General features: G+C 39.7%; 2 protein-coding genes and 1 long non-coding RNA gene across 9 annotated transcripts in view; 1 reads left to right on the top strand and 2 right to left on the bottom strand.

Moving 5' to 3' along the window:
- The window catches only part of LOC131313730 (F-box/kelch-repeat protein At3g06240-like), a 28,588-nt gene extending 23,235 nt beyond the window's left edge, over positions 1 to 5,353 (bottom strand). For 4 of the 6 annotated variants that reach the window (XM_058342232.1, XM_058342217.1, XM_058342240.1 and 1 more), the window contains exon 1: positions 4,070 to 5,353. In XM_058342232.1, the coding sequence (XP_058198215.1) occupies positions 4,083 to 5,207 (1,125 nt within the window). In that variant the 5' untranslated portion in view covers positions 5,208 to 5,353 and the 3' untranslated portion in view covers positions 4,070 to 4,082. Of the gene's footprint in view, positions 1 to 1,587; positions 2,382 to 3,819; positions 3,852 to 4,069 lie in introns of those variants that run through there. The other 2 variants (XM_058342212.1, XM_058342247.1) reach the window with 2 other exon arrangements.
- On the top strand, positions 143 to 23,025 carry LOC131313794 (uncharacterized). Its single transcript, XR_009196310.1, has 3 exons — positions 143 to 630; positions 21,509 to 21,983; positions 22,580 to 23,025. It is a non-coding gene; the product is annotated as an uncharacterized LOC131313794 (long non-coding RNA).
- Positions 12,804 to 26,646, bottom strand: part of LOC131313696 (F-box/kelch-repeat protein At3g06240-like) — a 20,783-nt gene continuing 6,940 nt past the window's right edge. The window contains exon 2 of one of the 2 annotated variants that reach the window (XM_058342147.1): positions 12,804 to 13,277. The gene's annotated coding sequence lies outside the window, so the exon portion shown is untranslated. Of the gene's footprint in view, positions 13,278 to 18,172; positions 19,712 to 26,646 lie in introns of those variants that run through there. The other variant, XM_058342155.1, reaches the window with a different exon arrangement.

Below are 26,646 nucleotides of genomic sequence, written 5' to 3'. Positions count from 1 at the left end.
ATGCAAACTGTTGCGTCTGAGAAATCAACCAAACCTGAGTACAAAAATGGTAATTAATGTCATCGCAAGAATTAAGTTGTAACAAATAGGAGAAATAAATGGAAACATAAAAGACCACCTTGGTACATGCTTCTTTAAACCAAACCACCAGATACCATGAAAGTCATGTCCTGAAATACAAGAGGTACTTGCTCGAAAATCAGTGGATTTCCTCTTGATCCAAGAAACAAAAAAGGCAGCTTTATCGTGGATTTTAGTGAACTCCATATGGTGGGATTCAAATTTCAAATTTGTTGAAGCTGATGCTAATGGAAGTTCAGGTGGACTACTTTGTATATGGAGCCCGGAGGTTTTCACCATGATGGACACTTGCTGTATTAGAAGTTTTATCTTGGAGCAATCCTACAAATGTTTAGGGCCCCAGTGATGTAGTAGGCCGAAGGCATGCGTGGGGACTGGGGAGTGCCATCAAGCCTCAAAGGACATTACCCGAAACCATAATGGTTTGGGAGGGGACCTTAGTCAAATCAGAAACACAGGGGAAAGGGCAGGGGTGCTTTCGTAGGGAAACAGGAATGAGAGATCTTAATCAATATAGAGCTGATTAATCTTCCAATGCTTGGGAGAAAAGTTCACTGTGTCCGATTCTCAAGATGGGGAGAAGTGGAGCAGGATAGATCGCTTTTTACTCCACCCAAAATGGTTGGGGATAAGTTCAAACTTAAACAGTGGGAGCTGCCTAGAACTCTCCCTGATCATTGCCCATTCTCCTTATCGATGATGAGAGATATTGGGGTCATAGGCCTTCCTGGTTCATTACTTCTTGTTGTATGCATCCTAAGCGTGTTGAAGTTATGGAAAAGGCTTGGAATGACACAATTGTTCAAGGTTGGGCTCGATCAAGCTTATCGGCAAACTGAAAGGTATGAAAGAGACTCTCAAAAGTATGGAAGAGAGAAGTATTTGGGGATGTGCAACGCAAGTTAAATAAAAGTGGAAAAAAGAATTATACTGTCTAGATATGCAAGCCGAATGGTTGAATAGTTATGGGTCCAGAAATCAAGCAAAATTGGTACTTAAAAGGGGACAAGAATACTAAGTATTTTCATCTCACCGCGTCTAACAGACAAAGAAAAAATGGCCTTGATTCTATTAACGTCAATGGGCATGCGGTTTCAAGATCCTAAAAAATCAGGATGTCAAGCAAGAAGTGTTCATCTTCTATCAGTCGCTCTTCTCGGAGGAGTGGGTGAATAGACTTACGTTTGATAGGGGCTAATATCTTCATATGATAATATAAGAAGTAACTTGGTGCTGGATTTCACAGAGCAAGAAGTATGGGCTGCTATATAAAAAGCTGCGATGGGAGTAAAGCTCCTAGACCTGACGGATTTAACATGATGAGCATTAAAAAAGGTTGGATATTTATAAAAGCAAATATCATGACATTTTTTCGGAGTTCCACATGAATGGGAAGCTAACTAAGGGTATAAATTCCTCTTTTATATCGCTGGTGCCAAAGGTTGAAAACCCCTTAAGTCTAGCTGACTCTAGGCCAATAAGCTTATTTGGTAGAAATAAAATCTAATCAAAGGTCTTAGCATTCAGATTGAAGAACTGCGTTACAAAGGTTACCGGTGATGTCCAGTCTGAATTTGGGAACAGACCCAAACAGCTCAAACAGACACAAACAGCTAAGCCTCAAGCAACTATCCGAACAAGAGAAACTAATGGATAGCATTTCCAAGAAGTCTGTTAGAGATATTCCATTGGCAGCAAAGCCTTTGGTTCTCAAGAGACTTGGGGAAAAGCTTCCAAGTACAGACTCGATGTATAATATTATCAGTAATGCTAGCTAGAACATCATCAGAGCTCCTATGTCTTCCTCCAAATACTCTGGAATTCCTCACTCCAGACATGATAAACTCCTGCAGCCAAGGCTAATCTAAACAGCACTGATCTGAAGCTCTTACCTTTGCAGAATCCAACTGCCCAGTTAATTTCCGTATCCCAAGCCTCTGCCCTTCTTTGAATCTGGAATCTGTGCAAGGTTGTTTCCCATATGCTTCTTGAATAACCACAATCAAAAAATAAGTGTGCCAAGGATTCAGTATGTTGGGAACAAAGGACAAAAGTAGGGTCAACCTCCATGCCCCATCTTCTAAGCCTGTCCATGGTTGCCAATCTATTTGAACCTGCTATCAACTTATGGCCATTAAAGATTTCTCAAAGCTCGGCTTCAATGCTTGAACTCTCCTTCAGATTCCTGTAGAAGCCTATTATCCATAAGCCATGATCCTCTATAAACACTCCACCAAATCCAGCCCTTCCGGGGTTCTTCCTAGAGCTCCCATCGGTATTTTACTTCATCTTGCTGCAACCTGGAAAATGTCAACTATTGAGTCTAGATTGAGAAACATTGTCACAAATGATGGGCTTGAAAGCTGCTATGCTAATCTCTTTCACAAGATTATCGATTTTCTGGAGAAAAACATCATTGTCACTTATTTTCAAAAATGTTTTATTTCTACTTATCCAAATGTTCCGAAGTATGACTGCAAGCAGCACATTCCAAGGACATCTGAAGCAAGTATTGGTGCTTGGGAGTCAAGTATAGGGGCAAGTGGCACATTCCAAGGACATCCGACAAAAAAATTACGACAAGAGCATGATCTGTGGAGGAGATTCGGCTTGGGAGTCTTAGTGCTGGTCTATGGGCTGATGCTGCGTTGTGCTGTTATAATGCTACTACTCTTGGTTTTGGAAGGGCCCTTGCAGACTCATTTTTGGAAATCTGCTCGGGGGCATTTTCTTATCTGAAATAGGTGGTAGGGACAATTTTTTTGGTGCTTCCATGTAACTTTTGTCATATGTATTTCTGGTTTTTTTGGTTGGCCAAGTTATTTTTCTATTGGGGTCCAGGGCGGTATATGATTGTGGACATGCCATGCTGTAGTGCGTTGTCACTACAGCCCTATTGGGCTGCCCAAAGCAACGTCGTTTTGGCCGCAAATGGAACACTACCTAAGTCCTCAAAATATGTCGTTCTAACAACCCCCACCCCAACACACACACACCCCCCCCCCCCCCCCCCCCCCCCCAAAAAAAAAATAAATAAATAAATAAATAAATACAGGAAAAATAAATCTATAAACTTTGCTTCCCATGCGTCGTTTTAACCCCCAGTGAGTAATTTTTATTTGTGCTTAAGCTATAGCGTGGTATGATTTTTATGTATGTTGCATTTAATTGTGATTATTTTTGTGTGTTAAGATGTTGAAATCCACTATGTACCACAATTGATGAGTTACGAAGATAGTAATTGTTGACCGATACCTTCGACTTCCCAAGCGTCATATAATACACAAACTTTTCAGGTGTGGTTACATTGTCACTAACAATTCCGGGAAAACGGGAAAAAAAGAAAGGAAAAGCAACTGACATAATTTAGTTCAGTTGCTTGAACTTATTCGCCCGTTGGGATGCTTTCTCCTCGTGATGTTGTCATGCTCTAGATCTCTTTAATCTTTGTAACTCGTCTTTCAAAGATTAATAATTTCAATTTTGGCTCATAAAAAATGAGAATATCCGAACAGTTTTCGACACTTAAAGATTTTAGATTACACAGATAAGATGCAGATATGAAGTATGAACCCCACCTATACGTATCATGTTCATCGTCTTTTTTTTTCCCCCGAAAAACTTGATGATCAAATATAAGAGTGCAGCATAACAGAGTCGACTGGACCTTGCCACCTTGGCAGTATCAGCTTGTTAAGGACACTAACAAAGGACATCCTATTCAGGTTTCAAAGGACATCCTATTCAGGTTTCAAGCTTCACAGGTTAGACTGCAACCATTTAAAGTGGGCATTAGCCACTTGGGCATGATAGTTCAACATACATAACAAACCAATGCCCTATATAGCTGAAACTACCAAAGCTATGTAAGTATAAGGGATAACATGGATGTGCAACCTCCAAAAACCTTGAAATACAGAAGCTCCCATAATAATAACATACAAGTATAAATAAACAAAATAAGGGACATTTCTACACACAAACATACCGGGAGAAGCTTATCATTGCCTCCCAATTCCTCCTCCGAGAATAGGAGAGACGAGGCTCTCGACATACGCATGCCTAAAAGTAAATTCACTTGGAATTCCAGCAACCACCACGTCCCTTAGTGTTTCTTTTTTCAGATCATATACAACCAGTTTCTTTCCATGCCTTCTACTATTAGCAAACAAAAGTTTGTCTTCTGCTAGCTGACACAGCAAACACAGACTAGGCGTTCCTGTAGGTAAATCAATCGTAAGGTTGGTCCAAGACTCTCCTACCCCATACTCCTCCATCTTCCAAACGTCACTTTTGTAAGAAGGCCGCCTTTCAACCAAACAAAGACAACCGCCAACAACCTCCACAAAATAACGCAATATCCCACATCCTCCACGAAGAGAAGCAGGCATCGGCACTTCCCTGAAAATCTGATCTGACAAATTGAAAGCACCAATCACATAGGTTCCATTTCTCCAACAAAGCCAATGGAGACACCCATTTAAGAAAACCCCACCACAAGAAAATGCAGTTCCGATGGCGACATAGTGGGTATGTTGAATTCTCCTCCAAGCGTTAGTTTTCAGTGAATAGACATCCACAATCGAAATATTACTCTGAGCAGATCCAATATCATTGCAAGAGAGCATCACAACATTGTAGTCATCCGTAGAGGAATCGTAACCCACCCCATATGCATACCACCAGGTACAAACCGGATTGAGTACAAAAGGCGGTCCAGGAAGTTTCTTACATTTTCTAGTGGACGGATTTAACAAGAAGAAGTTGAAATTATCATTGTAGGAAACTAAAAGCAAGCCATCACAAGAGCTCCATACCTTGAACTGCTTGTCGGCAGCGTGTTGTTCCACCGTAGGAAAATCAAGCTCTGTGGCGGTCGGATTGGCGTCGCCGAAGTCGATGGAGTAGAGATTGAGAGAGCTGGAGATGACAATGTTTCTCTGATCTAGGTATTGAGGGTTTCGGGTATTGGTTCGATTGAGATGGGTTTTGGCGAAGTAGGGGTTGGAGATAAGGGAATTCCAGGAGGGTGAAACACACTTGAATCGGCAAAGTGATTTGACGGGGAGTCGAGAGAGTATGTCGGTGAGGATTTCCTGGGGAATTAGGGTTCCGCAATCGGACATGGTTGCCGCCTTTGGAGAGATGGATGGGAGTTGTTCTGTTTGGGTTGTTTCCGGTGGTGGTCCGGCGGAGAAGGTGTCTGAGCTGTGGTGAGAGTGAAGGTTCGGGGTGACTGGTGAGTCTCCTGGTATTTAGGCAAAATCGAATTCGGAAATGCTAGAGGCACATCGGTGTGGCTGAGTTCAGCCACACCCCTCTCACATGCAGGTGGAACCCGCTTCAGTGGATCCCACCTGCATGTGAGAGGGGTGTGGCTGAACTCAGCCACACCGATGTGTCCCTAGCACTCCCCGAATGGAATTAGGCTTGGTGCATAGAGTTCAGAAGCATGACACGTACGGAGTACTAAGCCAACTGATTTATTTTTTAAAATTTTTATTTTAAAAAATTATATTTATTAATTTTTCGTCAATTTTTTAGAAATTATTATATCGTAAAAAGTAAAAAATTTCAATCGAAACCTAATTTTTTTGAATAAAGACAAAAATAAGTCAATAATCCAATTTTTTTATCTTTATTTAAAAAAATTAGATTTCGATCATAATTTTTTACTTTTTAGATTCTTCTCGCCATGACGATGCAATAATCTCCAAAAATTTGACGAAAAACTAACAAATACCAAAAAAAATTTAAATAAAGACAAAAAAATAAACCAATTAGCTTATTTAGCCGAACGTGGCCTAAAATAAAAATCTCCGTCCAATGCACAAGAACGAAAAAAAAAAATCCTTTTTTTTTCATTTGTCTTGTACATCAACGGGTACAATGTCATCAGTAGTAAAAAAAAAGAGATCAATCAAGAGGTGTGTTGAGTTGGCGAACTAATTTTTTTTTGTGACAATTTGCTAATAAAAGTTTTACCAAAAAAAAAATAGTTACTTGTATGGCTATTTTATTTTTCTTAATGTCTTGTACATCAATGGTTACAATGTCTTCAGTAGTGAAAGGAAGAAATCAATCAAGAGCTGTATGGAGTCTACGAACTTCTTTTTCTGTGATAATTTGCTAATAAAAGTTGTAAAAAAAAAAGAGTAGATAGCTGTGTGGTTATTTTATATCAAATTAAAACTTTGTTAGAAATACATTATAAATGCATAACATAATTTTAATTTTAGTCATTTTTAGTACTAACCTTTTTATAATCTTAATCATTATTTATGGAGTATCTTTTTTGGTATAAGTACTTTTCAACATCAATTTTTTTCGATCAAAGTACTTATATTTTTACTTTCTAGTTGTTTCGAAATATTTCTTCTTTTATCTCGTCTTAAATATATCTCCTTTTTACTTGGTCTTAAGTTTTATTTAAAGAAATTTTAATCTACAATAGTATATAAGATCAATAAGTTTCAAGATGTGATCTGCTAGTAATTTTTTAAAGAAAAATTAATGGTTAAAAGTAGGATTAAAGAAAAACATTTCGTATGAAATTCACACTCTTGGGGATGTTTTTGGTAAGTAATAACTTAAGGATCATTTGTTGTTATTGAAAAATATCAAGTTGTTCATACTAATCAATAACTAATTGAAAAATGTCAAATTGTTCACACTAACCAATAAGTTGTTAAAATTTTTTTTAAGTTTGTTGGGAGAGAGAGAACTGTTGATAAATGTCAATAAATTGTAAATGGGAAGCAAAACTTGTTGTAGCTTAGGTTTTGATGTAACATGTTTTAAAATGTGAAATATTTTCCATGTAAAATGTTTTTTCTAAAGTCAAACTTTTATTTTTTTAGTGTTTGGTTGATACTTAAAAATATTTTCAGAAATTGACAAAACAGTGTAGAGAGAGAGATGAGGGGCTTAATCGGTAGAGAGATATGAGAATATTGAAATTGAATGTGGGTCAAGATCGACAATTGAGGAGACTGAGCAGCGAAAATTGCAGTAGAAGGCAGCTGACTTATTTCGAAAAATAACTTACGGAAGATTTAAAGGTAAGTCATTTTCATTCAATTAATGAAAAATATGTTACATGTAAAATGTTTTCCTTATTTTTTACACAACCAAACACCGGAAAATAGGTAAAATATTTTACCGGAAAACATTCTATGTCCAAACAAACGGAGCCTTAGTGTAAACAAGCTAAAATGCTATAAAATTGTTGCCTAAAATTGTCCGTGGAAACATTGCCTTAGCAAAAATAGGGATCCGGGGGTGCTGTAGTATACCTTTTGCACTACATGTATGGTGCGGATGATCTAGCTGTTCATCTCGGCAACGGACAGCTCAAATTTTTATTTGAACAATGAACAACTTGAATTTGTAAAAGTTCGAATTAAATCCGAGTCCGGCCCTTGATATAGAGATGAATGGTTGGCTGTTGTGTTAGAGAGATACGGGGACCCAAGCCACCAATAATTTTTCCGGGCCTTTTTCTAATTTAGCTGATGTGTGGGCTTGAATAAATAATTTTTCCAATTTACTAGCACGATAAGCAATTTTGTGAAAAGCCCCACCTTGTTTGATTTGCATTTTTGAAAGTTATTTTTGATGTAATAAATGATAATGAATAAAGAGATAGAGAAAAAAATATTAAAAATGTGTAAAAAGAAAAATGAGATGAGTTGAGGTGTGACCTAAACATTGTGCTAGTCTTCTAAACAACCAGTTATCAACAAGAATGGAGCGAGAATGAGGAAGCAGCAGCAGACCTGGGGAAACGAACACGAAAATCAAATTAAAATCAGATCCCAACAATTTGCCAAATATCCCAGAAGATATCATTGTGCAAATTCTCTCAAGATTACTCCATGATTCTCTCTGTCGATTCAGGTGCATTTTCAAACAGTGGTTTTCTTTGATATTTGACTCAAACCTAATAACCCTATCAAAATGATATCTGACTCAAACCTAATAACCCTACCAAAAAGACAAAAGGTTATTGTTATGTCCCAGTTGAATGATGGGTCGTTTTACTTTCGCTCCACAGACCAACAATGCTCTGTGGAAAAGGTTCATACACCATGGAAAAAAATTTGGATCTCCATTATAGTGAAGTTGACATCTATGGTTCGTGTAATGGGTTGTTCCTTTTGGGGCTTAAGGTGGATTTGTATTTATGGAATTCACTAAATGCGTACTTCACGAAAGTCTTGTCATATCATCGGTTGATGCCTCCTCCTTTGGGAATTACTTCTGGACTTTGTTATGATTCCTCTACTAACGGGTACAAGGCCGTCACGACTTTTAATCCTCGTGATGGTAAATTCGTAATGGTTGGAAATTTTCGAAGAAAATATTGGAGAGACGTATGCTTCCCTTATGACACTAGCACAATCCGTTCAGGGCCAGTTCTGAATTGACAACTTCATTGGTTTCAAGACGGTACCAATGCCAAAACCGCTTAAAGATGGGGATAGAAATATTTTGCTTGGGTTGGGGGTTCTGGATAATTGCCTCTGTATGATTCGTCAGGCAATGCTGAAGTATGGGTGATGAACGCATACGGTGTGCAAGAATCGTGGAATGTTGGGTTTGTTATTTCGAGTTCGACCTTTATGGTTTATAGTGTGTTGGAGCGGTTATGTTGTACAAAAGATGGTAAAGTTCTAATGAGACAACACATCGGGTATGATAGTGGGGGTGTTAACGTGTACAATTCTAATGGCAATTTGGATAGAGGTGTTCCCAGACCGTCCAATTGCAAATTCTGTATGGTGGCAATGGCGTATGAGGAAAGTTTATTTGAGCCTGCAGACTACACATGGCAAAATGAGGAGCGAAGAGGGATACCAACTTATGTGGAACATTTTCTTTCGGCCTCTCCAAGGATAATGACGAAGGGAAAAGGTGATAGTAAGTGGCATTTGTTAGAAGATAAGATCCTGAAGAAGAGGAAGCTGAAGAAACTCGAAAGAAGCGGAGTATGAAGAGGATTAGACAGTAGATAGCAAGGAAGAGGAGAAGTTAGAGAATGTTGTGACACAAGGTTATTGGATTCTGACTGCCTTACTCTCTAGTTTTTGGCTTCATTTAAATTGTCTTGCTTCTGTCATCAAGGTTAGTTTTCTTGAGATGGAAATGTTATGCTTCTATAGTTTGATATTCGAGTTTGATGCATATGTGGACGTAATTATTAGGCATTTACCGAAGAAGAAAATGCAGTCCTTTCATTTGACTGCAAAGCATTCAACTTGTCTTGCATAGGCTGGCAAAAGAAGAAAAAGGAAAAACCGGACCACAGTTCCTGGGGCATTAATGGCTGAGTCCAACTGTTTTCGAGATTGTGTGTTTAGTATATTTATTACATGATCTTCTGTTGCATAACTTGCCTCGAACTGGTGCTATATATGTTTTGTATTTGACGAAAATAAAATTGGTGTTACTATAGACATGTATTGGATTTCAATTATTTCAAGTGTCTTAGAAAATACATAACCTTTCAGATTCAATGCCAAAATCCTACGCTTACAGTTGCAAGTCGATTCCCATCTCCAGAGTGTCATGCCGCAACACAAAGTCTCGATTTCCAAATCCGGCAGGTCGATTTTCCTCTCAATTCATACCAAAGCATCGTCAATTAAAGCTTTTATTACATAGCTGAACAACAACGGATTTTTTTTTGTGGTAAACAACAAAATGTTTTTTTTCTTTCCCCCATGTGTTGTTCACTTCTTGGTGTCAAATCTAGTTTGGCTGTCTGGTTGGAGGATTGGCTTTGCGGGCACTCTATTTAAAGGTTGAGAAAATCTTTTTTAACGGCGGAGCCGTGAATAGTTATTTACGGAGCTGATTGCGACCGTCCCAAAATATTTTGGACGGTACGGATGTTAATGAAACTTTTCCGGGGAAGGTACTTGAAGGCTGGTGGTCCAGCAAATCTTTCCAGCAAAGTTAACTTTGTTTTCTATTTATAATGATGTATATATATATATATATATGACTTCTAATTAACTTTACAGACACATGGAGATGGAGTACTAAACACGGTTAGTTGGGGAATCATGATGCCACTCGGATTTGTGGCGGCAAGGTACTTGAAGGCTGGTGGTCCAATAGCAGACCCTCTCTGGTTCTACGTTCACATCATTCTTCAGCTCCCTGGATATTTACTCGGCATGGCAAGAGGTGCAACTCATCACCCTTGCCACATGGGCATTGGAATCACTCTTTTTTGCCTTGGACTACTTCAGATCTCTGCTTTATTTTTGCAGTCAGTCAAGGACCACTAGATATATTTGGAATTGGCTTCATTATCTCACCGGTTACACTGTCCTCCTCTTGAGCTTCGCCAACATATGGGTAGGCTTCTACATTCTTAAGCGTGCAAAAACATGGATTATTGTGTATGGCGTTATATCCGGGGCACTAATAGTGTCAACCATCGTATTAGAAGTTTGGAAGCGATTGACACGAGATGGAAATATCAATGAAGCAAATGAAGCCACTACAACCATTACCAATGAAGATTATAAAGTGTAGTCCATTTATTTGTCTTGTAGCTAAGTATTTTGGCAATGTTTATCTAATGGGTGGATAGTTCTTCTGAGATGATTTTCTACTGTCTGTTTTGGAAAAACATGATCCTTTGTAAGTACTTGAATTATCTATAAAAGTAGCATATTCTCTTCTATATCATCTCAGAATGAGATTCTAATTTACAGGTATTGTGTAAACAAGGCAAAGATAATGCCTTGGATCTCTTTGCATTTGGATACTGAGTTCTTTGGGGAGCTACTAGTACATATTTTGATGCAATGCTGCAGGCGTACTGCAAACATTTATAGTACCACACAAGAAACAGATCTCAACTTCCAGGTGAGTTTGATTTTACGAACAACTTTGGCGGTGCTTAAGGCCAAGGGGCCAAGGCAAACATGCGAACATTAGAATTGGATTGTATCCTCTGGACTAAATATTGCTTGAAGGACTCAGCTTGCCTTATTGCCTGTTTGTTATTCAAAAGAAACTGCAGAGTATGTCATAATGATGCTTTTAGGTCATGTACTACAGTCCTGAAAACTGGCAACCCTTGGCTATTGGTCGAAGACAGGATACAGATTATCCTTGGTTCAACCATAGGGTTAGCAACAATAGTTGTACTTTACCATTGTTTCTCCACTCGGAAATTTGATATGCAAATTCTCTAAAGTTCTAATTTGGAGAAGTTGACTACGAATTGACAACACTTCAATAAAAATCTGGCAGGAAAAAAAAATGCTGATTTCAAGTGATACAAGCACAATGACTAAGTTTTAGCCCTTGCACATATCCACAATCTGAATTGAGAACATTGGAACTGGACAAAAAGGCAGTTTCTCTTTCAGTCTCTCTATTGTTCATCTTAGTTGGGACATGAGTTGTTGATATGCACTTAGGAGTACAAAAAAAGCTGCAACAATGAGAGGAGGTGGCCTGGTATGGGCTGGCAACGGGAACATGGAACTCAGAAAGGCAAGAGTGAGCGCAGAAATCACATCAATTCTGAGTTGGTCATAAGGTCCACCGGAATTCGACATTAGGGGATGCCTCAATTACAGATAGCAACCAACTGAGAACCCAACTGGATGAAAAGCGACAGCTACTGCTCAAAAAAACTGCTTATAAACAAACCCATGTGAACAAATATTGTCAGCCAAGCTTCTATCAGGTTTCAGTGTCAAAGCAATGGGAATTCTGTTCTGGGTATCAATGAGAAAGTTACAAGGTCTATGATCTTCTGCAACTTCATTCTCTGTCAGTTGAGTTCTTCAACCATTTTACTGCAGGGGCGTTGGAGGAAAACTTTTTCGAAAGCATCCATCAAACCCAATAGCAGCATTTCTTCAGAATCTGCATCCAAACTCCACCACTCGAGTGCAGAAAAAGAAGACAAGTGCAGAAAAAGAAGACAACGCCAATTTCATTCCACTCCAACTGATACATCAGGATCGTGTGACACTTGGTACAGATATCGAGAGTAGGTTTATAGGACTATTTGAAAATTCCATTTTTATAGGTTGCTATTCTCCTTTTTTTTTTAATTTTTTTTTAATGTTGTTCGTGTACTCCGCTCTGAAAAAAATTCATGAAAGCTTTACTTGATTCAAAACTTCCTCAATAAGGCGTATAAAGAGGCTTTGAGCATGTTCGTGTCTGTTTTTTTTACTAATTACATTTATAATCATTGCGTCCTGCACTTGCCTACATCTATGGACAAATTCGAGTTCAAATACAAGACCTCCTTAAGAAAAGTCTGAGTTCTCACCACTTGAGCTAGCCCTAAGGGGCTTGAAAATGACAATTTAATAATACCATAAGTTCTTGGTATTATATTTTTTAAGGTTTAATTCTCAATCAAACACCTAACATGCTAGGTAAAGATCACCAAAACTTCTTTCTGCATTAAGGGTTTCTACAATCCTGCTGTCCGATTGGACTCTAGCCATTCCCACTTGAGTACGATCATAAGCTACGCAACTTCAATCTCTATGCTGATTTAATCGCTTGAGTGCATACATATTAAACATGGGAAATCGGAATTTCCCCTTTCATTGATCTGTCCTTTTCTCCCTTTTTCTTTTCTTCTTCTTTTTTCTCTGGGTTGGAGTTAGAAACCCGAACTGTGCTTAAGGAGAAAAATGAAGAAGTTGCTCAGGTAAAGTTCCACAAATATGAACATACGCCAAATCTATTAAACGGCCTCTCATCCACATCAAATGGGGAAATAAGGGTAGACTGACCGCCACCACGTCCAATGATCACATAGAAAGGATACATAGTGCCAAAGTTCGAGTTTTTTTGTTGTGTCCACCTGTCCTTGAAGGTACATAGGTAATTCTGCACATGGTTTCAAACTTGTGGACAAAATAGGTACATCCCAACAAAGAAAACTACTAGCAGAGACTAACAGAACAGTCACGGAATAACAAACAACAATGAAGTAGCTCCTAGCCAAGAAATGAAACTGAAGTTACTGAAATAAAAAAGGGCTTCAGTTGGAATCAAGCACTAGAAGCGCCTTCAAAAGGGCTAGGAGATGCAATGCTGAAGAGTAGCAAGAACATGGTTCCCCTGTAAAAAGTTGAGTACTGCTGCATGCACATAGTTTAATTTGCTGGATTAGAGCTCGGATGTTCCTTCCCTGTCAACTGCAAAATAGATTCTTAACTGTTAGTGAGTATGTACGTTAACACCACTAAAAACATGAGTAATAATAGCCCATTATACGGCAAAAGAAATGGCTATAAGCCCCTTGCACAATGGAGAAGAGTAGTAGCAAGAACTAGAAAAGCTGAAACTCAAACACTAAGAAGCACAGATATAATAGAACACGGACATGCGAATAAGTTATTTATCTAAAATGCAGGACACGGACACATTGGGGATATGTTCAACTATGTAAAATGTTATGAGTAGATGTACTATAGAGTACACCCCAAATTATATAATAGATGAGATAGAATAAGTTATCACTCAAGAAATCCTTAAGCAATAAGACATGGGCACAGTTAGGAATCCTCAAGAAATCCTTCAAAGTTTCCAATCGGATTTACATATGATTTAAGAATTACTTTTTCTACTAAATGGCATATCAAATTCCGATATCTTTGATAATCACATTAGATGTCTAAGAAGTAAGAAGTGTGAATCACACATATATTTCTTGGTCATAGATACCAAAGAAGTGTCAGACATACTACACAAAGATGTCAGATACATGTTTGAAGGAAGATTTCAATTCTTTAATAGTGGACACGGAAAAAAGAGTTTCAGACACGTGTGGGAGTATCGTTGTCGGACAGAGACACATCACTTCCTTTCAAGTATTAGTGATTCTTAGCTCAGACATTGATTCAAGCCTTCCAATTACGATTGTTTTGAAACAGATGAGGGCAATGAAGCAACAAACCATTCAACTAAATGAGGCTATCGTAAAAAAATCAAAAGTTGAAGGAAGATCCTCACTAAACAAGTTGAGATGAATGACATCAACAAATAGGTGGCTGAGGGTTTCCTCTTTCCTAGAACGTGGTGGGCAAAGGGAAGAAGTTGAGGTTAATCCAGTAGATAAAGAACAAAAGGTTGTGTTTGGTTCACTTGAATGGAATGTTCATACCGTCATTTGGTTAGTGAAAAGAAAATGACAACATGCACATTACAAATAGAATCATCATTCACAGTTTTAGGTGGCTGAGACTTTCCACGTTTCTAGGACACAGCTAGTAAAAGGTAAAAAATTGAGCTTAATGAGGTAGATAAAGAACTTAAGGGTGTGTTTGGTTCAATTTAGGATAGAATTTTCATTGAGTCATTTCGTTCGTTAAAAGATAATGAGCATTCCACATAATGAATGGAATCTTCATTAACCATTTTGCATGAATGGCCCTTCCATTGGCAAGCCAAAGAACAACGATTCCCCTTTCCTAAAGCATTCTAGACATGCAAACACTTAAATCTCACAAGGAGAATTAATACCACTCACATACTTCAACTTTAAGACTTCAATTTCTCAAGAAGTAGCATTCCATAAATAAGACCCTCAATTTCATGCCAAACGGGTTGCCAACCTAAGGACTACGAGGCAAGAACCAGTATCCAAACTTATCAGTTAAGTCCAGTACTATTAAAAGCCCAAATGATTTTAGGAGGCTTAGCAGATTGGTTATGCAATAGAGAGGATTGAGGCTACGGATGCAAAAAATAATTGCTGAATAAAAAAATAAAAATCCTCAGTTTGGGGCAATGAAAGTAGAAAAGAGATACGTCACATTGGGTTCCTTCCAATTGAGTTCAGAGGGGCATGCTGTTAATGAGTTGAGACTTTGGTCTGTCACTGCCAAGATCCAAAAAAAGGTGAACAAACAATGATAACAAGAACCATATGTCCAAACATTCTTAAAATGTCTATCCCCCACAAAAGATGAAACCAGTACAATCTGATGGTTTCTCTTCCTCTAAGAAGTAAGCAAAGTATTGTAAAACTAGTCGTTTATCTACTACTAATGGTGGTTGTACTTTGATGTTGCATATGAAATGCCATATTCCCTATTCATGAAGTGTGGATACGCGACGTAAGAGTATCCAAAAGTTATCTGATACTTCAAGATTAAAGAAAGTTATTTGACAAATTATGGCTATGTTTAAGAAGCATTCAGATAAGTATCCAAGGAGTATCGGTACGATATATGGGCATGCCACGGTTATGGAATGCATCTATGAGTACTCATACATGCTTCATAGGTAGTACACACTCTATGGGGCCTGGCACCCTCTTTTTTTGTCGTTGTTGCTAATATTACTTCTTACATAGTTTATCTCGTACTAAATGTGGCTAGTTTTGGTTATATTGGCACCTTACACGTCCCAAACTCATTTTTACATTTTTAATAGTCAAGCAACGATAACTCTTTGAACATGATCACCTGAAGAAGCTTCACATTGCTTCCTAATCTGTCCTCCACGATTAGGAGAGACGAGGGTCTCAATGTAGTTGTCCCCATCTGTAAATTCAATTGGAATGCCACTAACCACCAAGTCTGTCAGTGTTTCCTTTTTCGGATTGTACGCAACTAGTTTCGTGCCATCAATTTCTCCTTATGTGCTCAATACAAATTCGCCTTCTGCTGACAAATGCAACACGTTCCCTAGAGACATCCGGCTGTGATTTAGAATTGTAAATTTGATCCACGATTCTTGTACCCCATACTTCTTCATCATCCAAACTACAATTTCGTCACCAAATGTCGGCCGAATAACCAAACAGAGACAACCCCCAAGAACAACCATGTGGTGATACTCAACTTCATAAACAGTATCAAATGTATCAGGCAGGTGCACTTCCGTGAAATTCTCATCTGGGAAATTGAAAGCGGCAACAACCATAGAACCATCCAAATCACCAGTTTTCTCACTTAGCCAATGGAGACGCTCATTAAAGAGAAACCCAGGAAGAGGTTCCACAGGATCATAATGGCAATCTTGTATTCTCCTCCAAGAATCAGTTTTTAGTGAATAGACAATCACCTCAGAAACATTACCAGCATGATCACCATCAATAATAATACTATTAACATGGCCATCAGAATCATATTCAAATTCAGTAATACAATTGTAAAGGAGCATCACAACCTTGTAATCATCTGTAGATGAGTCATAACCCAACCCCGGTAGAACAGCGTGGGTACCCTTTGTAACAAGTTTGATTCGGGCAGACGAAGAGATGTCATAAAAGGGGGGTTGGGGCTTTCTTACATTCTCTAGTTAATGGATTCAGCAAGAAGAAGTTGGAATCAACCTCTTGAACAGAAACTAGAACCAAGCCATTGCAAGAGCCACAACCATACGACACCTTTCCTTCGGCTAAAGGAAGATCAAGCTTTTCAGCAGTCAGATTCACAGCAGCAAAATCAGCGGAGTAGAGACCGTGAGACCAGGAAATGAGAATGGTTTTTTAAGGTTTGTTGGTTTTGGCAAAATGCGGGGAGGAGATTAGGGAATTCCATGTGGGACAAACACACTTGAATTTGCATAGAAACTTTATGGGTAGGAAAGAGAGTACGTGGGCGACGATCTCCGGTGGAAGGTTTCCCCAGAGGGAGTTGTCGCTGCTTCCACTGTCGGACATAACGGTCGTCGTCTTCAGCCAGCTAATTCACCACTTTTGGGTTTCAGATTTTTCATTTACAAATCCTTCTTTCTTTTCCAGCTAGAACTGAATAAGAATACAAGAGGTGATAAAAATAAAAAAAGAATACAAGAGCAACGAAAATGGCAGAACCAAGGAAGGGATGGGAGTATGGGGTGAAGAAGGAAAGCAAGCCGATAGTACTTCCTTCCCATGCATATGTTGTGGGAAACATAAAGCAGAGTTACAATGCTTAGGATCCATTTGATTAGAAAGAAAACTATGCTGAAAAATAGAAATGAGAGAAAGTAAAGTAAAAGAAAAGAGAGTGAAAAAAAAAATTATTTTCTTACAAGTGTTTGTAAGAAATCTTGCAAGAAAAAATGTAGGGAAATTGATATAGGCACTCCAAAAAACAAATGAAAGTGGATTTGGAATTACACTGATTTTGGAGTGCCTGCATCAATTTTTGGAGTGCCCATATCATTTCCCAAAATGTATTTACTAACTTACCCTGTCACATACATCATGGATCATTGCAGAAAAGGAAAAGCTACGGACATAATGGAAAGGAGAGAAACTTATTTGTGGAGCCATGCAATCTCAACCATTTGTTTCGACAATTAATGGTCCGGATTTAAAAAAAATTATTCGCGCGAATAGTTATTTCAAAAGCCGGACCGTCCAAAATACTTTTGGCCGGCCAAGATTAAGCTCCGTAAACATTTGTTTATAGCTGCTCTGTAAACAAGATTTTCTCCGAAAGTTTTGCAAGAAAATAAAAGGAGATAAAATTTCTGTGTTTTTAGCAAAAAAGTGGAAGCTATGTATCCAAAGTTATACAAGAAAATCCATTTTCTTGTATTTTCATGTTAATTAAACACCGGAAAAGTGTCATTTTCCCCTCTTTCTTTCATTTTCTATGACATTCACTCTATTCAAACGGACCTAGGAAGGTTGTACGGAAAAAATTATTTTCTCGTAACTTTCTAGCACTTTCCTGTTAAGTGAACACAAAAATAGTCCAATTTTATTTTCTTTCTTGTACTATTTTCTTCCATTTCCTAGCGAATTAAAAGGATCCTAATTAATTATGTTTCCTTCTTTTCTTTCATTTTCCACAAGTTTCAAAAGCGCTAGGATTCTTGCGACATTCCCCCCCTCCATATGGAGCGCGCGCTCGAGAGAGAGAAGAGCGCTTTCATTTGTATGAGAGACAAGTACACTGAGACCTTCAAAATAAACAGCTCCAATCTTTCAGATGTGAGCATTTTAGATCCCATTTTTCGTTACATCATATGAGAAATCATCATATGAGATAATCTCAATTTGAAAAATAGACGGTTTAGAATCTTAACACTACTTTATATCATTACGTAGCTAAATATGCCATCTTTTCTACTATATATAGCAATTTAGTTGCAACAATGCTGAAACTGTTATTGGCAATGACCATTTTTTCTAGATAACTTTGTCCAAAAATTGAGAGTGACTAATTAATTGTATGATAAGAAATAATTCTCTATTGCTATTTTTCTGTTAACCCCCATGTGTGTTGTGATGATATGGAGAACAGGGTGACACAAGCTCGGCACCCCCCAAATAAAATCCTTGTTCCGTCCATGTTCGGTTTGAGCTTTCCATCTCTCTCTCTTTCTGTAGGTCACCTAAAACAAACAAGCTGTCCATATGCAAAAGGAGACAACGAATCCAACAAAGTTTCCTCGTCAAGAATCCTCTCATACTCATGATCACCACCACCCCCACCCTCATAGCTCCCAATCTCTTCATCTTCCAAATAATCAGATCACCATCTCCTCCCTGCATCTCATAGAGTTCCATTACAAGAATGCAATTACCAGATTCTATTTTAACATTCTTTGAATGACAACTCCAAACCAGGTCATCCACAAGAGCTTCACAATTTAGTGATGACAATGCTACTAGCTTGAGCTTCAGATACTCGATTTCTTGGACTGGAGGGACCGGGAATTTTCCAGAGTCCTCCATATTAAAGCTATCCCCGTTATACACAGAGGTGAATAACTCCGTGGTCAGACCTCCATTTCCATTCAGATCTTGGAGAAATTCCCTCAACTCGAGGAACCATATAGGGTCAACCAAATCATAAAAAAGAATAGCCTTCCAATGTTTTCCCGGCGAGCTAGTTAAGGATAACAAGGTGATTTTGGTTGTAGACCCCTCATATTCATCTGTAGGGCTGTTCCCCGGTTATAAAAAAAAAATAGACCCGTCATATTCAAGAGAGAGTAAATTAGGAGCAGTAGGATTAACAAGGCGAGCTAGTGGTCTCAGCTGGAGATTCTCTGGTTGATCTCCAGTCATACAATATTTGGTGCTTAAGGTGATGACTTTTGACACTGACCGTTTCGATCTCATCACAACCGTCAAACCTCAAATACTCAAGGAATGAATTTATCAAAGTCGAACTCCTCGTCGGTGAGGCAACAGCCTATCAAACACAGATCTCTCAGATTGAGAGCTGAATCATTGTTAAACTTGAAAAAAAATCCTTGTCCAATATTCTTTCTGCCTCGTAAGTGAAGCACCGGAGATTTGGAGACTCGATCATCACAACTTTTTCGCGTATGGAGAGATTTCAACTACCTTTGGTGTATGAAGGTTAGCCACCACAAAATTTTGCTCAGCGTCCTAACATCCTTGAGAGAGAATTTCTCAAGCAAAGGGCAACTGCGGATCAAACCCTGGATGATCAGCTCCTCATCCACTGAGATGCCCTTGAGACCAACTTTGCGTAGAGAATGAAACACTACACTATCAGTGAAAGGGTAATCGCCTAAGTCCTCTTCCTCGTCCTCTTCCAAGTAGGGTTCACACTCGCATAGTTTAAGAACTGTTAAGGATTTGGCATCACCGATTGTCTTAAATAAAAGGGTACCTGTGGGAGAGCTGTTGCGTCTGAGAAATCAACCAAACCTGAGTACAAAAATGGTAATTAATGTTGTCGCAAGAATTAATTTGTATCAAATAGAAAAATAAATGGAAACATAGTTGGTTCTTAAACCATGCCACCAGATGCTATGAAAATCATGTCCTGAAATGCAAAAGGTACTTCTCGAAAATCAGTGGATTTCCTCTTGATCCAAGAAACAAAAAAGGGAGCTTTATCATGGATTTTTGTGAACTCCATATTATGGGATTCAAATTTTAAATTTGTTGAAGTTGATGCTAATGGAAGCTCAGGTGAACTACTTTGTATATGGAGCCCGGAGGTTCTCACCATGATGGACGCTTGCTGTAATAGAAGTTCTATCTTGGTGCAATACTACAAATGTTGTAGGCAGAAGTCATGCGTGGTGGTCTGTTGTTTTCGCACCAAAAATATAATTTATAAAACAGGGAATTAACAATTATTCCGAAGAATAGCAGTTAAGTCCGAGATCGTCCACGGAGAGTAAAAAGCTAAGTTACGGTACTTTCAATTAATTTCTAATTTAATTCTAAAACTAAAAGGAAGTTGGATTTTGATTTGGATTTGCTTAAACTAAAATAAAACTAGAAAGCAATTAAAGGATTTTGAAACAAATGAGAGAAATGACTAGGGTTTCCGATTCAGTCTCCCCTTGTAACGCATTTATTTCGAAACCTAGGGTTCACATTCAACATTCAACCAGATCACCGTAGGGTAGCAATTCCTATTGATAATCCCCAAAAATATAATCAAGATTCGTACTCCGTATAGCTTATCTCAACACGGCACGGATCGTCTCATTGGATTTAACCACGGCACGATCCGTCTCACGTCGTATAATCTATCTCAAAGCCTATCTCGAAACATTCAAAATCATTGCATGACTGTGCTTGAAACTATGAATACAAACACATTCGAATATCAGAAAAATATAAACTCTCATAAAAAGTTATGAATTGACCAAGTCATACAATGAGTCGAATATAAAACCCTAAAAATCAAATAACTACGCTACTTAGAGAGACCTCCTCGTCACCCTAGTCAAGGGATTTAGCCGCGCATAGAGTTAGAATAAATAATCGTGAAACAAATAAACTCCATTGAAATAACCGTAAAAGATTAAACCGCAAAGCTTGAATCCTTCTTCTGTCGTGTTGCTTCTTCTGCTGCCACCGTGGTCTCGTTCTCTTGTCACAGTTATGCGTTCTCCGTTTTTGGGTGGAAAAGGAGTCCCGATGGCAGCCCCCTTTCTCTTTCTGCCGTGGGAGAATATGCCTTAAACAAAACCTTGCTTCTTTTTATACTTGCTGTTGTAAACCTCTAGCCCAATAAAAGGAATTCAGTGGACCCTCATCATATGCACGTGCAAAGCCAAAAAGTTTATTGGCTGAACCATCCATTATAAGCTTGGCCTCACCTCTTGATTAATTTGATCGGCAAGTATTACATTCTCCAAGCATGACTTCGAGCTCGCTTTGCATCATTAATTATTTTTATATCGATTTAGCTTTAAATGTTATCCAACGGCTCCGTAGGTCCTGAAATAAAGAAAACGAGTATCAAACTCCAAGTAGCGCACTAAACGGACATAACAAACACAAGTTAGGGGGCATAAATAGGCATATTTATGCACTTATCACGTGGGGAGTGCCATCAAGCCTCAAAGGACATTACCAGAAACCATGGAGGTTTGGGAGGGGACCTTAGTCAAATCAGAAACACAGGGGAAAGGGCAGGGGCGTTTTCATCAGGAAACAGGAATGAGAAACCTTAATCAATTTATTGAAGATATAGGGCGAAAGTTCACTGCGTCCAATTCTCAAGATGGGGAGAAGTGGAGCAGGATAGATCGCTTTTTACTCCACCCAAAATGGTTGGATTAGTTCAAACTTAAACAGTGGGAGCTGCCTAGAACTCTTACTGATCATTGCCTATTCTACTTATCGACGATGAAAGATTGGGGTCCTAGGCCTTTCTGGCTCATTACTTCTTGTTGTATGCATCCTAAGTGTGTTGAAGTTATGGAAAAGGCTTGGAATGACACAGTTGTTCGAGGTTGGGCTGGATCAAGCTTATCAGCAAACTGAAAGGTATGAAAGAGACTCTCAAAGTACGGAGCAGAGAAGTATTTGGGGATGTGCAACACAAGTTAAATAAAAGTGGAAGAATTAGTATACCGTCTAGATATGCAAGCCGAGAGTGCTTTACTTCAAGATATATATAGATAGAAGCAAGAGGGAAGAGCTAAGGTCTGATTTACAGAAACTCAACCGAATGGTTGAACAGTTTTGGGTCCAGAAATCAAGGCAAAATTGGTAATTAAAAGGGGACAAGAATACTAAGTATTTTCATCTCACCGCATCTAACAGACAAAGAGAGAATGGCCTTGATTCTGTAAACGTCAATGGGCATGCGGTTCAAGATCCTCAAAAATCAGGATGTCAAGCAGGAAGTGTACATCTTCTCTCAATCGCTCTTCTCGGGGGAGTGGGTGAATAGACTTACATTTGATAGGGGCAATGTAATGTCTTTATATGATAATATGAGAACTTGGTGCTGGATTTCACAGAGCAAGAAGAATGGGCTGCTATAAAAAGCTGCGATGGGAATAAAGCCCCTAGACCCGACAGATTTAACGTGTTGAGCATTAAAAAAGGTAGGACATTAATGAAAGCAGATATCATGACATTTTTTCGGAGTTCCACACGAATGGGAAGCTAACTAAGGGTATAAATTCCTCTTCTATATCGCTGGTGCCAAAGGTTGAAAACCCCTTAAGTCTAGCTGACTTTAGGCAAATAAGCTTAATTGGTAGAAGTTATAAAATATCATCAAAGGTCTTACCATTCAGATTGAAGAACTGCATTACAAAGGTTACCGGTGATGTCCAGTCTGCATTTGTGGGTTGGAGAAATATACAAGATGTTATATTGATTGCAAAAGAAGTGGCCTATGGATGGAAAATGGGTAGAAAAAAGGTTTAATAAAGAAGTTAGACTTTGAAAACGCCGATGACAAAGCTTAATTGGAACTTCATGCTCAGCATGACGCAAATGATTGGTTTCCCAAAGAAATTGATGTCATGGATTAAAGTGTGTGTCTCAAACGGCTTCTCTATACAAAGTTGTGAATGGTTCCCCTACCGAAGAATTTAAGATGCAGAAAGGTTGGCAAGGAGACCCGTCGTCTCCCTTCTTGTTTGTTATTGCTGTTGAAGGTCTAAACTGGCTCTCTCAAAAGGCAAAGTAACAAGCTTTAATAAAAGATATGCAGGTTGGAGTGGATAAGCTTTGTGTTACTCATTTGCAGTTTGCTGATGACACTGTGAATTATTGTGAAGGTGAGATGCAGGAAGTTTTTTGGTGCTTCCTGTTGGGGTACACCCTTAGTGGGTGGGTGTGACCACAGGGGATCACTTCCCCTTGTTGTATGAAAAGTGCAGTGTGCGCACTGTGTGTGTGTGAGTAAAGCTGAAGGTGGAGCTGCCACCGTTATTGGGGAATTTGATTTTGAATCTACTGCAGATCTGTCCGCTGAAGTTATTGGGAGTGAGTTTGATGGTGGTTCAAGCTCAGTCCACCTGATTCAATGTTAAGCACCTTCGGGGTGCATGCGCCTCTGGGGCGCCTGGCTCAATCGAGGTTGAGCATTTGGCTTGATGTGGGTCAAGCATCTGAATTTGTATATGAATCTGTTGCCGGGATTTTTTGAGTTGTCGCGCGACTTGTCTGAATCTTTTCTGAAGTTTACTCGAAGACTTCGAAAATCTGGCTCTTCTGTTGGTTTGTTCCGGTATTCTGAATTTGTTAAGAGCATCTGTTATCTGCAGTCAGTCTGTTTGTTTGTTCTGTTTTGAGAGCACTGTTGTTTGCTTCTATAGTTTGCTCTCTTGTCTCTCTTTGTTTGTTCGAGTTTGTAGAGAGTCTGTTTGTTCTGATTTTGGATTGTATTTGGGGGCAGCATCGGACCTTTGGAGAATTGTCGTCAAGGTGGAGATTGTTGAAATCAGCACATGGGCTGCTGAAGTGTGGCTCCAATTCTCTCATTGGTCAAAGATTGGATAAAGATGGGCAGCCTTTCTTGACAATGGAAAGATCAGCTATGTGTTGTTGAAGATTGGCAAAGATTTGGAAAATCTTAGGCGTGGATACTGGAGTCAATGCCACAAGCGTAGCATTTAAACCACGGTTTGGGTTTTGCCTATAAATTGGGAGCTTTGCTCCATGGTTTTGTATCTCTCTTGAGTGAGAGACCAGAGAGGAGAGTGAGGTAGTGTAGAGAGAGTAGAGCAGCGTGAGGGCTCCTCCTTCGGGAGGGAGCCGAGCTCATTCTAGGAGGCTCTGTCAAAAAGAGAATGATAGAGCATCTGAAAATCAGAGAGAGTTTGAGAGCAGCATATGTATGCATTTGTATCAGTCTATGAGTGAGTGTGAGTTTGAGTGATTTTGTAATCCTCCTCTTCGTCTATAATAGAAATTCGTCGGCCCTCTCCCGTGGACGTACCCGATTTTGGGGAACCACGTAAATCTTTGTCTCTGTGTTTGTGTGTGTGTTTGTGTTCTGATTTTTTTTTTGGTCCTTAGTTTCCGCAACACTTCCATGTTACTTTTGTCATATGGTTTCTCGGTATTGGGGTCTAGGGTGGCGTATGATTGTGGAGACAAGGATGCTGTAGTGCACAACACACGGCAGCCTCGTAGAGAAGCCCAAAACGACGTTGTTTTGGCTGCAAATGGTACACCACATTAGTCTTCAAAAGTACGCTGTTTTAACACCCAAAGACAGGAATTAATAAATCTTTAAACGCTGCTCCCTGTTTGAGCCATTTTAACCTCCGGCGAGTTATTTTTGTTTGTGCTTAAGTTATTGTTGGAAATTTACCGAATTTCGGGTGAATGAAACCGGGATTTTGGAGGGTCTTCCGAGGCAACCAGTCCCGGGTTCGTTGTATCTGGACGCCCCGTATTCAATAGACGTATTGATGTGAGGAATTTTGTAAATCCCGTAACCTCCCCATGATGGCCATGATGATGAATTATTCAGCATTTGATGGCTGATTTATTCTTGTAACCTCCAGCATTTGATGGCAGCATAATGGCTGAATTCATTTCAGCGATTAATGGCTGCATTCAACCCTCCTTCCTCCTCTGCTCTATATAAAGGAGGCTTCCGGTTTGGAGTAGATACAAGCAATTCCACAAATCACTTGCATATTCTGAATTTCGTTTTTTGAGAGAGAAAGGCAGACGGTAGTCAGTTCGCCAAGGCGGTCGACGGCGGTGTTCCGACGGCTTGCGGTTTAGCCGAGCCAACCCTGGGAGGAAGACGCCGAACACGAACCTACAACACCAACGGTAGGCGGCGAATCTTTCTTAAGGAGACTGTGGTTTCACACAGGACTCGGTTTGTTTTTCTTGTAAAATCGTTTCGTATATCTACTGTTCCATTCTGTTTAATGTTTGTATTATGTCTTGATTCTGTAATTCATATTGTATCAATGGAAATTGTTCTCTGGAATTTCTATTATTGCCGGATTTTTTCCAACAAGCTTAAGAAAGATTCTGATCAATTCAATCGGCAATGAATTCCAGAAAACAGTTTCTGTTTTGGACTAACATTTGAGTTGCAAGAACAGATTCATGACTGGACAGATTCGTGGTATAAGGAGTTCGATCAATCTGCCGATAATTGATATGAGATTATCACAGATTGATTAATGGATCGAAACATGATAACAGACCCATATGGCTACGGCCATGGCTTGTCGTGCGCGACATGGCCACTGCTCGAAGATGGAATTAACAGAAAGGCTACGGCCTAAGGCAGTCGTGCGCGGCTTGGCCTTAGATTAATTTTGGTTGGCCTCTGGGGTGATCTACTTGGCTTCTGCCTTGACATCGCCTGGCCTTGATCCCACTGTTATAATCTGCTTGGCAGAGGCAATTTGGGTGCTAGGCTTGTGATTAGCCAGAGGTGGCTTACGGCCTATGTGTGCCTTGCCTGAAGTGATTAGCCAATGGTAGGCGTGAATCACTCAGCCTTGGTGCACGGCATATGTGGTGTTAGCCGGTACCCAAATTATGCTGCTTTGCAGAAGGGGAAGTCAGATGGCCACAATCTTGCTAGTAGCAGTTTGTGTATACCGTTTACCTTTCGGGGGCGCTGCCCCCGAGCCCCCGCCAAGGGGCGCTGCCCCCTGGACCCCCGCGACCTGACCGGGCAGGTCGATCCCCGCTGAGGGCGCTGCCCTCAGACTCCCGCCCGGGGGCGCTGCCCCCAGGACCCCCGTCAGGGGGCACGGCCCCCTGAGACCCCCGCCAGGGGGCGCGCCCCCTGGGACCCCCAGGTTACATGGTATTGTGGGGGATGTTAGACTTAGCTTATCTGATAGATTGTTAATCTATGCTATATAGCTTGTCATTTTGATATTGAGATTTGTTCTCTAATATGTGGTTGTTCCTAATTTCAGGAAAAGCATGACTACTGTGCAAGAGAAAACAACTGTCACTGGCAAAGACAAAGAGACTGGTGGGGTCAGTGGCAATGGAAATGGCGGTGTGGCTATTCCAATTCATGCTCCTATTCCTGGGATTCCCTCCGTTCCAATGTCTCACGTGGAGAGACCGGGCAAATTTGTTGGGGTCGATTTCAAAAGGTGGCAACAGAAGATGTTGTTCTATCTCACCACCTTGAACTTGGCAAAGTGGCTTGTCGAGGAAGCACCCGTTATTGCTGAAGACGATCCTGACACTCAGAAGCGGATTGATGTGGCTAGGTGGAAAGAGCATGACTACATGTGCAAGAATTACATCTTGAATGCTCTAGATGATTCGCTGTATTCTGTGTATGGCGAGGCTCCATCGGCCAAAGAGTTATGGGAATCCTTAGACAGGAAATACAAGATCGAGGGTGCTGGGTCCAAAAAGTTTGTTGTGGGCCG

The sequence above is a fragment of the Rhododendron vialii genome, chromosome 2a (genome assembly GCF_030253575.1).
Source record: "Rhododendron vialii isolate Sample 1 chromosome 2a, ASM3025357v1".
NCBI lineage: Eukaryota > Viridiplantae > Streptophyta > Magnoliopsida > Ericales > Ericaceae > Rhododendron > Rhododendron vialii.
Note: the sequence above shows the minus strand (reverse complement) of the source record. Positions and strands in the feature narration are given on the sequence as shown.